The 16,594-nt window shown below is 35.5% G+C and overlaps 4 protein-coding genes across 4 annotated transcripts in view; 2 read left to right on the top strand and 2 right to left on the bottom strand.

The window, feature by feature from the left end:
* The window catches only part of TRIADDRAFT_59608 (uncharacterized protein), a gene marked incomplete at both ends in the record, with an annotated part of 9,761 nt that extends 7,248 nt beyond the window's left edge, over nt 1–2,513 (bottom strand). Inside the window, 4 exons of the mRNA XM_002115639.1 lie at nt 41–181; nt 390–422; nt 1,075–1,305; nt 2,429–2,513. Of these exons, the coding sequence (XP_002115675.1) occupies nt 41–181; nt 390–422; nt 1,075–1,305; nt 2,429–2,513 (490 nt within the window). The remainder of the gene's footprint in view (nt 1–40; nt 182–389; nt 423–1,074; nt 1,306–2,428) is intronic.
* Nucleotides 2,514–5,693: 3,180 nt separating this feature from the next.
* Nucleotides 5,694–8,446, top strand: TRIADDRAFT_29608 (uncharacterized protein; the record flags this gene model as incomplete). Its single annotated transcript, XM_002115511.1, has 10 exons — nt 5,694–5,725; nt 6,095–6,201; nt 7,023–7,107; nt 7,302–7,371; nt 7,454–7,505; nt 7,593–7,648; nt 7,777–7,812; nt 7,893–7,984; nt 8,064–8,131; nt 8,229–8,446. 10 exons carry the CDS (start codon nt 5,694–5,696, stop codon nt 8,444–8,446), a joined length of 816 nt encoding a protein of 271 aa, XP_002115547.1.
* Nucleotides 8,447–9,660: 1,214 nt separating this feature from the next.
* TRIADDRAFT_50746 (uncharacterized protein) lies at nt 9,661–11,801 on the bottom strand (the record flags this gene model as incomplete). The annotated part of the gene is made up of 9 exons (XM_002115640.1): nt 9,661–9,838; nt 9,963–10,070; nt 10,157–10,208; nt 10,356–10,452; nt 10,532–10,633; nt 10,723–10,840; nt 10,945–11,079; nt 11,191–11,314; nt 11,582–11,801. 9 exons carry the CDS (start codon nt 11,799–11,801, stop codon nt 9,661–9,663), a joined length of 1,134 nt encoding a protein of 377 aa, XP_002115676.1.
* Nucleotides 11,802–14,082: 2,281 nt separating this feature from the next.
* TRIADDRAFT_17427 (uncharacterized protein) lies at nt 14,083–15,780 on the top strand (the record flags this gene model as incomplete). Its single annotated transcript, XM_002115512.1, has 3 exons — nt 14,083–14,200; nt 14,282–14,444; nt 15,747–15,780. Coding segments are annotated over 3 exons (315 nt in total), but the record flags the coding sequence as incomplete, so codon positions are not given.
* Between the last annotated feature and the right edge of the window lie 814 nt (nt 15,781–16,594).

Genomic DNA, 16,594 nt, shown 5'->3' on the forward strand with positions numbered 1-16,594 from the left:
ACAGCTTGTCGAATTGCTTGATTTACTAAGGTACTCTTACCGCTGCCAGATCTACCATGGACTATTAAATGACCGCCCTGCTGATGGATTTTCTGCAGTATGTTGCAAATATCGCAAGTAGTATCCACACGCAGGATGTATTGATCATTGGATATTGGTGGAAGGCTCCGTAAGATATAACCTGTTAACAGTCAATAGAGAATCTTAATTTAAAGGTTATGTGAGTAATTTTTTGTAAAAGCTGTTTGAATGGGTGATATAAAGTTGTAGTTTTCAACGGATCAAGACGCTCATAAAATTTGAAGTAATTGATGAATAAATAAAACAAAAATAAAATTTTGTATCTATTTTCATATCGGCTAATAGTATTGTATTATAGATTTACTAACCCAAAAAACTGGAATGATTTCTCCTCCTATAGCCTAAAAGAAAATATAGATAAAGATAAGTATGAGCAAGTTAATAATTAAATTTACTTAGTTTTATTTCCTTTAAAACTAAGTAAACTAGGAAAACTGGATCGATATTAATCAATATTTTCTACATTATGCGTAGTTGAAGAATATTTAGGGGATGGATTAATAAATTGAGAACTAATAGCAGTTTGTTGATTGCCGTAATAGCAGTCAAAATTTGTATGCGGTGTTATTTTGATTCTTGGCGAATGATTTAGTCCATTTATAAGGAATCTTCAGTTTTGTATTGTCTAGCATAAGGTGTTAAAATAACAGCTAACTATTTTTCTCAATTCTATGAATGGTTGCAAATGCAAGACAGAAAATTTTTCACATAGATAGTTAAGCGCTTACGCTCAATACTTTAGAGTATTAAATTAATAGACTAAGAGGTAGCTGTACTTAAAATCATTACGATAAACAATATTAAGAAAGTGTCTTTTAATGACAGACGAACTTATCCGAACTTATCCGAACTTTGGAAGTTCTTCAGTAAATGGTTTTATGATAAACTGATCGAACTTGTGGGAAACGATATGTAGTCATTTTCTTTATCACAATATAAATATACTTAAATTTTCATGTTTAATACAATTTACCCTTTTTACTTATTGCTAACCAATTAAATGGACAATGTCATATCTGTCAATTGCAAGAAGCTTTTCAATAATCATATCGATTGCAATTTCACCACCATTTTTATTATACCAAGCAATAAGACAGGATATCACTTGATCATTGCTGAAACCTTGATCTGATATTTTAATTTCGCTTAGTTGACTTAGTTCTGAAAGCAATCTTGACCAATCTGAACCTATCTTATTAGCTATAATATGGAATGTACTTCGATCTAAAAATGTGAAATATTATAGGACGGTAAATATTCGAAAGATTATATCACTGATTATTAGCCATACGATTATTTTAGCTCCCTAGCTGCATCATATAATAAATAATTATCAAAGAATAACTTATAAATTCTAACTAATTTAGTAAATAAGTATAGAATAAATTATAGCTTCTCCATCTATTAAATCCTAGCTTTTTCTTTTACGTATGCCAGCAATAAGACTGGTACAGCACTCAATGTCTAAAATTTAGTATTTAGGGTGCTTGATTAGCAATATTCATAATAATGTGATTTCGTTGAAACTGATCACAGTGAGCAAAAGCAAAATGGATTAGCATTATATAATTACCTTTTCATTACTAGTTCGCCATATATAAATACACTAATATTCATATTCTAGAGCATAAAAGTAATGCTCATTTTCATTAAATGTTTCGTAAGTCCAAACTCTAAAGTACTTTTACAATCCCAATAGCTTTGTACCACTTGATAGTTTCCAATTTTAACGTTTAACAATCAGAATGTTTTTATTTACTCTTTACTTATTTTAACATATTGATTGTAATGATCTTGCTATGCAAATTTGATCAGGAAACACAGGAAAGCAAATCCTGGCATGGCAAATAAAATTTGAAGTTTTTTTTCAATCTTTAGAGTCGAATTAGCATACTCCATAAAATCATGATAATGGTGAACTTTGTATGTGCCTACTACGAATGTAGATATTATAAAGTGATGAAGGATAAATGACTACTAGATTTCCTTTTAACTCAAAGTATAATTTGCTCTACTAGTAAAGTTTCTAACGGTCGTGTTTAACAGCAAAATCGTATTAATTGCCACTGTTTTAGCAATCTAAGTTTCTCAACACTTTTTTTATGAATTAAAAGCAAATTACGAGTATCGAATAAGTTTTAAACTCATCTCTTATATATAATATTAAGAATGCCTTAGCAAATTTAAGTAAAGTTTCAATCAATGCGTTCTACAATCTCCAACTTTTACATTTACCTCTATCACAATTCTGTTCGACAAGAATAGTACAAGCTTGATATTGGCCCAAATCCTATATCTATCCAAGCTATAACTGCCTTTTTGAGACTGCTCAGCCCGCATATTATACCAGTTAGATGTACAGACATTAAATAATGGAAGGCCAAATTCAAAGTCGCAACCTCATAAGTCATAAATATGTACAGAAGTTTCATGTTTGCTTTACATCAATAGCAAAAGCATGCTATTAACAATAGTTATCCGAACAATGATTGCGGTAGTAAAATTCTAATGAATTATAGTATTAGAAAGTGGTTAATGAATTCAGAAGTACATTTTAGCATACGCTTATTACATGAGATTGTATGATTTGAAATTGTATAGCATGCATCACGAACTTCCAGGTTAGCTAAGCTAACTAAGGAATAAAGTAATGCATTAGTGTTCTATATTGGACACGATATTGCAAAAGTGACTGATTTTTTAAGATGTAATCCTTTGAACTCTGATATGGAATATTCTATCAAATCAAATTATTCATGCACTCCTATGGTTGGAAAATGTAGTTGGCTGATACAGCTGCGTTCCGTTTTCTAGTCATGTTTATTTATATTGGTATAGAATCTAGACCTAAGCTCTTATACAAAATCCATTTCTAGCAGCACGAAAGCTACTACGTTGGCGATTAGAAATCCAATGCACTCAATTCATTATAGTGATGCTATAAAGCAAACTATTTAATAATTATTTACCTGAGAAATTGATCAGTTAATGTTAGGAGATTGCTGAGATGATTTGCCAGTCTCAGATATGTTACACTTTCATAAGTTATACCATGAACAGGATTCGACATTTAGTATTTCTTACCATTAAACCAACAAGAATTCAATTTATTTAAATAGTAAATTTATATTCTTGCTAAAGTTTGCCATTGAAGATGTTTCGCTTTGAATAACTAAAAATTTCGGGTAATTCTACAGTTTTTAAAGCTATTAATGAAATGAGATACTTTACAATCTTGCAGGTCTCGATGCATCCTTTGCACGGTATGAGCTCGCATACAGACTACAGTGCAGTATAGACTTTGCATTAGAGCAGAGGATGGAATATCATTATCATGCGCAGTGATGAAGTGATATATTAACAGAAATATGTCAACACTCACAAAGTCTTTGGATTGTAAACTTGCAAACGGATATTGTATACACAGATCATTGCCTTACTGGCATTGTTCTGTACCATGATTGTAAGATATTGAGAAAACATTACATCTACACCTTCAATTAGATCAAAATAAACATTTATACCCGTATGTCTATAAATAGATACGTTGTCTAATTTTATCCTAAACGTACATTTAAGGAGTAAACAACCTTACCATATTATATGGTTTAACCAGACACTATCAATCTAATCTTAATTCCCTATGAATAGTAATATGCTATCGACAATTTTGTAGTTTTATTCTCCAGTCGCTTGCCTTTCTATAGTTAATTCTTTTAGTATTGGAATTACTAATATACTCATAGGTTATGAATAATTCTAAGTTAATCTAAATTAAAAGACTAAATTCTAATATTACTGATGATGCTGCTTAGGTTGAGGATATAATATCCAGTAAAGTAATTTCATTTTTAATTTATGAAACCTTTGTATTGAGATATTTACAAATAGTGAAAAACGATGAAGCAAGAGTTGGTAAATTATTCAAGTCTAGGCTCGAATTTTAATTGTTAAGCTACTAACGCTGCTTCTTCCAATTTAAACTACTGCAGCACTGCCTGTTTTGCTTAGGCGAGTTCTATATGATCATTGGGAAGAGCATGGTATGAATTAGCATGGTCTAAATGTTAACATTTTATTGGCAGGATAACGTAATGCCTGATATTTAGAGCACGAAAGGCATGATAGATGATTCCTGAATCATTTCATGACTTTGTACTGAACCAGTGAAAGAATAGGATCATTTACAAAATATGATTAAAGCATAAAGTGAATTTCTCCATTTCAGTAGACAAGTACTACTTATTTTTTAGTTAACTCAATAAAGTGAATTGCATTTTGGAAATTCAATTAAAAGCAATATTATCATCGTTGTGTTTTATCTGTATTCTCAAGTCGGAGTAGGAATATGAATTGAATCCAATTTAAAGTTATCGCTACTAGAAATTCTAAGGTCAAAATTTATCGGATAGTTCTAGGCCCCATCTATAATCCCATATGAATCGGTGGATTATAGCCATTACGATAAGTGCTGATTTCAATAGTTTTTCAACCATCCAGAAGAATTGCGTAGTGACAGACTTGATATGTTTGCAATGGATTCTCTCTATATCAAAGTAAGAAATGATATCGACAATTTGTGTACCTAAAGTGCTGTGATTAAGATCATCCGTTCCCATAGCATTTCATTTTATGTGATAAACAGCACACCTTTCGCTGCATCAAGAATCATTCCTGTGCGCTTAATCTTTGGTCTATAGACTATTATCCTATTCACACGCATTAACATTTTCTATTTCGAAGGTAAAAATGCTGATATCAACTACGATATAGGGATGATCTACATGCATGTATGCTATGAATAAAACATATGAAACGAATCGAAATCAGTTGAATCTGCCAGCTTGGCCCTATTATCCATAGATTACTGTTCGTGAATATTATAGCTATTAATCATTTATGCGCATAAATCGTATCCTCCTCATCATGCATTAACATTGATTGTCTATGATTTAGTACGCGCCTCTATCTAAGCATAGCAAGTATATCTATACCCGTATACATATGATCAAAAGATGATGGTATTCGAACGCATTCGTAATGATCTTCTACCCTATCAAGTGATAATTCCATCTGGCCACTATCCTTGAAGTATTCAGCATGCAACAAATTATTAACGTGCAGCGATATCAAATTCATTCAATTTGCAAATCTAGGAGGGATTGAATGGATATGGTACTCGTCTTTCAGTGCTCTAGAGGAACAGTAAGATATCTCCATTCCCTTACGAATAGATCAAATCATCGATATTAGTCTTAACCAACTGGATGCTAGGCATAAATAGTGCTGAAATCGATCACAAGCTGTATGCTAGGCATCTAAACTTCTGAAATCATGGCGAGCTTTGCAAAACTTGAAGACGATTTATGGATGGGGCCAGACTAATTCAATCACCGCACTACTCACTGTTCCATACGGTAGTCCGTATGACAGCATTTTGATAGAGTGACTATAGAACAACTGAAACAGGAGAAAAATTTCTAGTTTTACTATCACCTTGTTGGGCCCACTGAAGCACACACTGACAGTGCACTGTACTAGAAGAACAAGATTTCAAACAGTGAGATGCGCATGCTCGAAAATCGAAATTAGGCTTAATTGGAAAAACGATCATGGCTGCCAATTTTTGGAAATCGTCTCATTAGTAAGTCGTAGTTGCAATGATAGCTGGTAAAAATGCCAAAGAAATGTAGCTACTGCCTCGTTATTGATGAAAAGGAATTCATTAGATAACCATTCAGGCTTACAATAATGTTGCTAGTACAGTAGTTGATTCTTTTCACTTGTAGTGGCGGAATGCTTGTCAGTTGTGATATGCCAATGGATAGTTTCAAAATAGGCAAACTTTGTAGGGATAATCTTACTATTATTGACTTGGCGCAATGATTAACGAACAACATTTTATTGTAGAGAGTATTTTGAATGGGTAGTAGTATTCAGAGGAAGAGGATGGTGGGTTGTTGTACTGTTATATCGTGGTTATACTGACTTTTATGCTATTTCATTTTGTTAGCTCTCAATGGGTGCTTGACCGGCAGGAAATTTTAGCTGGAAGAGAAGAAGACTTATCCTATTTATCTGAAGATGAAATTTTTAAGATTCATATGTTTTTCGCTAATTGTAAGTTTATGCAGTTTGCTAAATGTGCTTTGAAGATGAATTTGATAATAGATCGTGAATACAGTGAGATAGAGAGTAATATGGAGAGGGAATAAGATAGGGTATTACAATACTGTATATCGATAACGGTAACGGCAATCTCTCAACGCGGACAAAGTATCCAAAAATTAATTCGATACAAAATAATTAGCAAAGCAGCATTTACTTTCATCAGGAATAAACCTTAAATGAATGGGTCGATGTTCTAGTACAATTCTATTCGGTTTGCATAGATTCGATTTACCGTATTATCCATTCATGGCCAATTGCTAGCAAGATCGATACGTTAACGTTGTATTCATAGTACTGTACAAATAAAGCTAACTTTAGAGACAAAATAATTAGCAAAGCAGTATTTGCTTGGATCAGGAATAAACCTTAAATGAACGAATCGGTATTTTAGCACAATTCTATTCGTCAGCATAGATTCGATTTATCGTATGAACCATTCATGGCCAAATGTTAGCAAAATCGATGCGTTAACGTTGCTTTCTTAGTACTGTACAAGCATAGCTAACTTTAGAGATCTAGCAGCGATGGTTACAAGCACATTTTGATTAAGATTCAATTTGATTGTACTCAATGCCATCATCGATTTAGTATAACCCATAGTAGTTACGTCTTGTTGATGCTATTCTTATGTCATACCTATCTAGAGAACTGAATTGTAGCCTCCATGTTGTATACTGCACCTAGGCATAATGAGTTGTGAATTGTACAGAAAATTTTCATGCATTAATTGTTTATTTAATTCTAAGCCAATTTTTCAATTTGTTTTCCAGTCATTCGTCATTTGGGAGATTTATTGAAATTACGGCAACAAGTTATTGCAACGGCAATTGTATACTTTAAACGATTTTATTCCAGGTAGCTTAATATCTTTCCCGAGTCAAAAAATGGGCATACTTATAGGGATATAGATTAATGATGGAGATTTTGCATACTTAGTGGCGTAAAGTGATTATAAAAATCAGTAGGCTGGTAGTGTGCCTGTATGAGCTCTAATTTACTAAAATTTCGTGTAATAATAATATCTAAAGATAAATTTCTACGAATTTTAGGAATAGTCTAAAATCGATCGCGCCACTACTTCTAGCTCCAACCTGTATTCTATTAGCATCCAAGGCAGAGGTTCGTTTATCTAGCCAACTTGCTACTGCCATACGTGTATCTTGTATTCATGTAATTTGCCATACTTTTCAATGATCGATAGGAATGCGGCATTATAAATACTGGACGCTTTATAAACGCTTGTACAAATGTTGGTAAGTGTCTGCTAATCTTCCCTTTGGAAATGAACGTTATTACTATTATTATTATGTTAACTGTGGTTAATATGGGAATTGTTACAGTGAAACAAAAGTATTCCAGCTACTTTGGATCAGATTATCCATATAAGATGCCTGTGGTAAGATTTTTATTACGATTTCGGGTTACAATGATTGAAGTAATATAACATTGAGGTTTCATACTATTATCAGTAGCTCCTTCATCTGTATTGTGTCCCTAACTTTTATACTTTATACTTCAAATAAGATATTGGAATGCGAGTTTTTCCTGTTGGAACTATTAGTAAGCTGGACATGCTTTATAATTACTATTTTAAAATTTTCTACTTCTAACGCATTTCATTCTTTCCATTTTCTTACTAGGATTGCTCTCTGATCGTTTTTCATCCATACAGACCTCTACTTCAGTTTGTTGAAGATTTTGAAAAAAAAGACGCACTCTTGCCTTGTGCATGGTAAATGGAGTAGATGAAATAAAAATGATTTTTAAGTCGTGGCGTTTTTTGTCAACAATCTTCTTTAATGTACATTTAGGAGAGCAATCAACGATAGCTACAACACCGATATCTGTCTTATGTATCCACCGTATATTATCGCTTTGGGTATAGTTCATCGAATAAGCACGAATTAATTACTAATCGTATTCTTCTTGATATGATTGATGAATAAGCAATGGCCTTTTTTCGTCCTTTTTTGTAGCTTGCCTCCATACTGCCTGCATTATACAGAGTATCGATTGCACGCAATGGTTTGCCGAGTTATCGGTTGATTTAGATTTGTTATTTGAAGTTACACGCCAAATAGTAGCATTATATGAATTGTTAAAAACTTATGAGGAAAGTGCAGAAATGAAGTCGCTATTAGATAAAATAGCCCTACCAAAAGGAGGAAGGTATGACGGTAAATTGATGAAATAGGGCTGTTTTTCTGTGTCTAAAGATGCTCGTAATATGCTTGTCCCCTGTAACATAGCAAGTTGCGTATTCTTCGTACTATTACAATAATTAACAAAGACTTTATCATAACTGTATATGTATACGCCTATATGCAGATGAGACCTGTATATTCTGGCAGTATTTCTGTAAAACTATATTGTCTTCAAGACGCGGCAATCTTGTAGCCCCACTCGAACAGAAGAGAATAATGATAACCGCTGTAAGTAGTCTTAATCAAACGCTTTTGATAGAACTCAGTTTGGGTTTGGTACTGTACCGTCTTCAATCCAATATCCTCGAATGCTCGATGTATAATATTACAGGGCAAAATACATTTAATAATTTACGTATCTGTCTTGACTGTTCTCTGTAATATCGACGTTATGTGTCTTGTAAATAATCTGATGTGACTGAAATTACTGTAAAAAAAAATGGAATTGCGTGGAATAAAATTTCTATGACTGTCTTCAGCCGTAATGGAAATTATGCTATAGTCCTTTCAATCAACAACTCCAATTTTAAAGACTGTGACAAAAAACTTTAATAAATTGTTGCTTTTGAACAATTTGGACAATTATTGTCTCCTACTTGAAAAGCCTATCAAGGCAGTATTTCGTCACATCCATTCAAGTTGCATTATTATATTAGCAATTAGAATCCAAATTTTATAAATGAAATGTATACAAAATTAAAGTGATTGGACTATCCGGAGTAGAGCTACCGTCATTTAGAAAAGACGGCAACCACACTTATATGCAGAGCTCTTTAATTAGCAAAACCAACCGCAACGTTAACATTTTTTTCTATGGCCTAACAGATCTTACCATATTAAAGTTTTTACAATATTTCACTACGGTACTTTTTAAACTATAGCCACAACAATAGGACTTATGCTGATACGTATACCAATGGAATCAAGGTGAATCTATTTCTTCACCATGATATGTAAAAACACTGTTATAATAATGACTTACACCGATTGATAAGGCAACGAGTGCATGTTTGCATATGTATAATATTGCGACTATGTGCACATTTTATTTCCCTATACTGTATGACTACATTCGTAGTAAAGTATGGTTTGCATCGTATAAAATATCTTGACTGTTTGCTATTTAGTAAAACCTTCAATTCATCTTCTCACTTGTTCATCATTAGTTCTTTCTTTTCCTTTTCCATTTGAGCTACTAAGAGTTTCATACGTTGTAACTAGAATGGTCGAAAAAATAATAAGCCATGCCATTCAGTATTGAGTCAAAGCAAGCTGCTTTGCAACTGTGATGTCGACAAACCTCGTCTTCTTTAGCTTTAAGAAGTTCGTTGGTCTTTTCATCCATATTGTCACGTATGAGCATGGATTCTCGTTTCAGTTTACTACGCGTATTGAACATAGTACACGATTAGATTTCAATACTGTAATATTGGATATCGACAGGATTCCAATGAAGCATAGCAAGGATATTGCAGTTCTTATTGGAAATTTCTACTTTCCATTTACCTTCTCTGATACGATAAATTGCTACTATCACCGCTACGAAGGCGGTTAGCACGGTATTGTTCATATAGAACTTCATGAGTTACTTCTTTCAAATCTTGCATGTGAGTCCTTTCAATATACGCGTATGCTTAGTTTTAAGGTTATGCAAACCGACGAGTATTAAAGTAAAGGTGCAATTAATCTTCCCATATTACCTGATCAACATGCTTCTCAATTTGGCAAAATCGCAATGCTCCAAGTTTTCGACTGTCAAGAACCAAGCAAGTAAGTCAAGCGTAAAGCAAGAAGAAAAACGTCCATTCACGTTATCGTCAAGTATTTCAATTTCAGCAGCTGCAACAGCTGGTAAATATCCTATTTTAGGGAAACAGTGTATTCTCTAGCATGCTTTACCTTCAACGATGCCCCACGGATATTGGCGCCCTCGCACTTTTTTACCACGGATATCGTAAAATTTATTACTGCCAACCACAGCAAAAGGCACACTTGACTATGACGACCAGAAAATCCATATAGGATATGGTATAAGTGTATGAAAACCACGGAATAATAGTTGATCAATATCTTACCTTCAATTGATTATTTTCTCTTTTAAATTCTTCATCTTCATCACTATCTGTTTCGGGAAACGTATATACGTCGATACTATGGGTCCTGATATCGTCTAGAATCTACGATTGACAAGATGAAAAGGGATTTAAAGCAACGTGTATTCAAGTCTACGAGATGAACATCGATAGCTTTGCCGGCATTGACTAACTTTACGCTTTAGTGTTTTGATTTCATGGGCGGTTAGTGTATCCGATTTGGCAATAACTGGTACAATATTGACTCGAGTATCTAATCTCTTCATAAATTCTATATCTAACGGTTTTAGTCTAATAAAAGGAAAAACACTTACTTGATCAGTATCAATACTGTCAAGATAACTTTTTGTCGACAAGGAAAAACTCGTCAAGTATCGCAACTTTGCACGACTTACCCATTTCCAGTTGGGGATATAAAGTATAAGCAGCAATGGACGCGTTGATCAGTAATGTTTCTACGATTCAAACCCGATTCATCACTCAAATATTTCTCATATTGTTCATCGATAAATTTGACGATATTGTCCCAACTGTTAAAATTAGATGGGAATCCATTATGATCTTACTGTAGATTGCATAGTAACATGTCATCGTCATGCATACGCTAAATGTCATTGATATCATTTCGAAAGCAATCGAACCATTTATCGTTATTTAAAGCATCTCCAAATCCGGGGGTATCCACCACCGACAAGCGTAATCTTACACCCTTTTCTTCAATATCTACGGTCTGTTTCCGAATTTCCACGGTTTTTTTGATGCGAGCTAAAGAAAATGTATCCGTTATACTGTATGTTAGCATTGATTAATTTTGACACAACATAATTGATCTTTATGATGCATGTTACTATCGAATAGGAATCTTGCAACACCTTTGTACTCAACTAATCATCTAATGTGGCGCTTAAAAAAATAAATGGGCGTTGAAAGGCAGACTGAAAGAGTTCCTGCCTCGCACGTCCAAGTTATGTGTCCATCTAGTAAGGCAGGCCACTGCCTACCTTAATCGATCAACTCCCTTTCTACTCTTACCTTTTGCATTAGGAATATTACGGTCTGCATACAGATTGGTTTGAAAAAGTGAATCGATTAAAGTGGATTTACCAAGGCCTGATTCTCCAACAACAACAACTGTGAATTCAAAGCCTTTCTTGACTGCTTTCCGATGCACTTGGTTGGGCAGATTAGCGAATCCGATATAATCCGGTACATTTTTGCCCTGAAAAAAAGAGGTTAAAGAGCGGATTGTCATCGAGCTGATAGCTAAAACTGTCATTCGTTGTCGACCATGACTACAGTCGTCTTTCAAGTCACTGGCCACTATTCTACACCGATCTATCTCATCCGTTCTATCTTCAACTACCTTCGATACCAACATCAACATACACTAAAGCGTTTAACAACAGTCATAACACACAAATTGCTCTACCACCAGTTGAAAATGCAAACACAATCCAATGGAATAAACGTTGTTGCCATCCCAGTTTGCATTGCATTTTCTCTCGGTAGACCTACTGTGATTGACGCTGCTGTAATACAACTTTGTCAATTTCATCACACATTCAAAATCAACCTAGATTAAAGTGCTTGACAACAGTCACAACACACAAATTGCTCTACCACCAGTTGAAAATGCAAAGCAATCCAATGGAATAAACCTTGTTGGCATCCCTGTTTGCATTGCGTTTTCTCTCGGTCGATCCACTCTCAATTCGCCTACAGTCAGACAACTTTGTCCATTTCAGCACACATTCAAAATGAAACTAGACTAAAGCGCTTGACGATAGTCACAACACACAAATTGCTCTACCACCAGTTGAAAATGCAAAGCAATCCATTGGAATAACGTTGTTGCCATCCATGTTTGCCTTGCATTTTCTGTCAGTAGACCGACTCGCATTTAGCCTACGCTAGGACAACTTTGTCCATTTCAGCACACATTCAAAATGAAACTAGAATAAAGCGCTTGACAACAGTCACAACACACAAATTGCTCTACCACTAGTTGAAAATGCAAAGCAATCCAATGGAATAAACCTTGTTGGCATCCCTGTTTGCATTGCATTTTCTCTCGGTCGATCCACTCTCAATTCGCCTACAGTCAGAAAACTTGACAACATTTCAGCACACATTCAAAATGAAACTAGACTAAAGCGCTTGAAAACAGTCACAACACACAAATTGCTCTACCACTAGTTGAAAATGCAAAGCAATCCATTGGAATAACGTTGTTGTCATCCATGTTTGCCTTGCATTTTCTGTCAGTAGACCGACTCGCATTTAGCCTACGCTAGGACAACTTTGTCCATTTCACCACACATTCAAAATGAAACTAGACTAAAGCGCTTGACAACAGTCACAACACACAAATTGCTCTACCACCAGTAGAAAATGCAAAGCAATCCAATGGAATAAACGTTGTTGGCATCCATGTTTGCCTTGCATTTTCTGTCAGTAGACCGACTCGCATTTAGCCTACGCTAGGACAACTTTGTCCATTTCACCACACACTCAATCGGCTGTCCAATTTACCTCTTTATCGCCTACAATTGGATTGCAATCGTTCAAAAACAACATCAACATAGTGAGTAGTAATAAAGCTATAACTCAATCAACTTATTTTAGCCTATCAACCAAGATACAAGCTATAAAATCCAATTTACCCGAGATTTTTCTTCCCTCCATAGCGCCACCGAGCTCTCCTGGTCGAGTATGGGATACAGAAGCTCTGCTACGATTGGGTGGTCAACAAGCAAGGTTGGCTGCTATACGAAAGCCTATCTAGGTACTAAAACATGCGAGAAGTGTATAGAGTAGCGTATAGGATGAAGCGAGAAGTGGTTGGATGGCTGTGCCATAGTGATTGATGGAGAAAGAGAAAATTCTGCCATAGTATTCGGCGCTTTTTGGATGGCGTAATAGGCTTTAATATGGACTTTAAAGGATGATTACGGTAGTCAACCTATCGGCTATCCTCAGACCGTGTCATCATGCCCGCGCTCCAACTCTTACTTTGTGCTGGCTATAGGATACTTTGGAAAATAAGTGTATAGAGTATAGAATGGCATACCTGAATGGGTACCAACCCTACGAGACTCCACACCCTGGCGTCGGACTTCCGGTCAGGCGGACTACCCGGGAGAACGGCGGGATGTCATTCCATCCGTCTGGGTGATGTCAGCGATTCGCTGCTACTGGCTTGATTTCGGACATTGCTCCACCGCCATCAACCAACTTGCAAAGGGCTCAAGATCGTGCTCAAATTGCACGAGAAAGAATCATCCGGTGTGAAAGATTTCTACAGTAGAGAAAGAGAGAGATAGAAAGGAAGACTGATGGCTAAGGTGTATACCAAGTTAACTCGCTTTACGCTGCTGCTACAAGCTCAACGCATGTTCATGAGCAATGGCGTCGTTTCTGCTCCACGATACTATCATGCAAGCATTGCATCGCCTGGTTATCCTTTCATGCAGGCTACCAGCAGCCAGCGTAGAATAGGCCAACGCTTTTATTGCACTCATGACCAGCGTGATTTAACGCCACTACAAGTTAAAACGCTACTGGAAGAGAAGAGCATTTATCTGATTGATGTTCGTGAACCAGCTGAATTAACGGAGGAAGGCAAAATTAACGGATCGATCAACGTACCATGTAAATAACTATTCCATGCTTCTCCAATCTTAACCTGAGCTAATGATTTAAATAAAGGATATGTTGTTTTATTGAACGTAGTGGGACAGTTGGTAGAAGCTTTATCCATCCATGATGAGGACTTTGCCATCCGATATGGTGTCGCTCAGCCGGACAAAGAGAATACCAATTTAGTCTTTTATTGTAAAGGTGGAGTCAGGAGTAATCATGCCATGAAGACTGCAATCTCTCTAGGATATAATCGGTAAGTACTGTAAAATAGGAGCAGCAATGTATTAATGGCTATAGCTTAATGGAGGAAAAATGATAGTCTTTACTATCAAGCGATGCAAGGTCTTGCTTTTGCATCTTCCAATGTCAACAAGTAATTAGTTACTCAAGCGGATCGTTGAGATCACCATGAGTGCAGAAATGTGTTGTCGCTATGTCGCTAGTTCCAATTCTTCGTACGATAAGATACTGTAGGAGCAGCAATGTATTGGTGGCTATAGCTTAATGGGGAAAGAATGATAATCTTTACTGTCAAGCGATGCAAGGTCTTGATCTTGTATCTTGCAATGTCAACAAGTAATTAGTTACTCAAGCGGATCGTTGAGATCACAATGAGTGCAGAACTGTATTGTAGCTCTGTCGCTAGTTCCAATTCTTCGCACTCTAAGATAGGAGCAGCAATATATTGGTGGCTATAGCTTTAATGGCCAAAAAATGATAGTCTTTACTGTCAAGCTATGCAAGATCTTGATCTTGCATTTTCCAATATCAACAAGTAATTTGTTGTTCAAGCGAATTGTACTACATAGTAGCGATATCGCCAGTTCCAATTCTTCTTACTGTAAAATAGGAGCAGCAATGTATTGGTGGCTATAGCTTAATGGGGGAAAAATGATAGTCTTTACTGTCAAGCGATGCAAGGTCTTGATCTTGCATCTTGCATCTTGCAATGCTAACAAGTAATTTGTTGCTCAAGCTGATCGTTGAGATCGCGATGAGTGCAGAAATATATTGTAGCTATGTCGCTTGTTCCAATTCTTCGCACTATAAGATAGGAGCAGCAATGTATTGGTGGCTATAGCTTAATGTTGAAAAAATAATAGTCTTTACTGTCAAGCTATGCAAGTAATTTGTTGTTCAAGCGAATTGTATAGTAGCGATATCGCCAGTTCCAATTCTTCGTACTGTAAAATAGGAGCAGCAATGTATTGGTGGCTATAGTTTAATGGGGAAAAAATGGTAGTCTTTACTGTCTAGCTATGCAAGGACTTGATCTTGCATCTTCCAATGTCAGCGAGTAATGAATGTATTACTCAAGCGGATGGTGGAGATCACTAGGTAGCCTCCAATTTTCGCTTGTGTCCACTTGACTTCCTTAGTGCAGAAATGTAGTGTACTGTAGCGATGTCGCTAGTTCAAATTCTTCATAGCGACAATAAAATAGACTACGCGAGTAGAAATTCTTGGCCCAAGATCATCTGAGGCTGCTGCTAGCGATCGATAAACAAGATTACTATTGAAGCTTATCCTTATTACAGCATCATTTTATTTGCAGAGCGAGACACTTGGCTGGAGGAATAGACCAATGGAAAAAAATGCCTTGAACAAAATTGGATATCAGTAACCATGACTGTATGGTGTATAATATATATCGATACTCGTAAATACTCGTCAATCTTGTAACATGAATGTTAGCTGGCTATCACGTTATTATTCTAAGGTAATAACGATAAATCTTTATTTAATTTAATTAGACTACAGCCGATATCAATAGGATTTATTTGCAAATACTGTAGGAATAGCAAGAGAAGGTTAATATTGTGGAAATACAGTAGAGCATGTAAACACCCGTGTTATTTAGTGAATGACAGATGTCCATCTTGTGCATAGTAACTAGTTTAAAAAACGAGGATAGAAGGCAGTCTTTATTAGTCTTAGTAGACTGTTACTTGAATGCATAATAGCTAGTAATCCATGGTTGAGGACGATAGGCAGAATTGTTCTGAGTAGAAATACGTTTATTACTGGCATTTCTTACAGTTGTTCTGTTCACGCTAGTTCTCAGCCTTAATAAAGTGATAGTGGTTGAAAAGCTGACTATGCCATATCGTCAAATCAATTATTGTTAACTCTATTTTATTCCTACTGGATTTTTGGAAGTTAGTATGACTGTCTGCAAATGTGTAAAAATAATTTTTCAGCTTAGGTGTAGTTCATATCTCGATTTCTATTCTAAATCTAATGCTATAACATCTTAAGGCAAGCTTAGACAACCAATACGACATTGACTACTGTGCAACATTCTCAATCTCATTGCATAAAAGATTGCAACAGCTAGCCCATTTCTTAAGGTTGCATTAAACAACTGCTAAGATATTTTTTATACAGCAGTATTCTTAATCT

This window comes from Trichoplax adhaerens, genomic scaffold (assembly GCF_000150275.1).
Source record: "Trichoplax adhaerens TRIADscaffold_11 genomic scaffold, whole genome shotgun sequence".
NCBI lineage: Eukaryota > Metazoa > Placozoa > Uniplacotomia > Trichoplacea > Trichoplacidae > Trichoplax > Trichoplax adhaerens.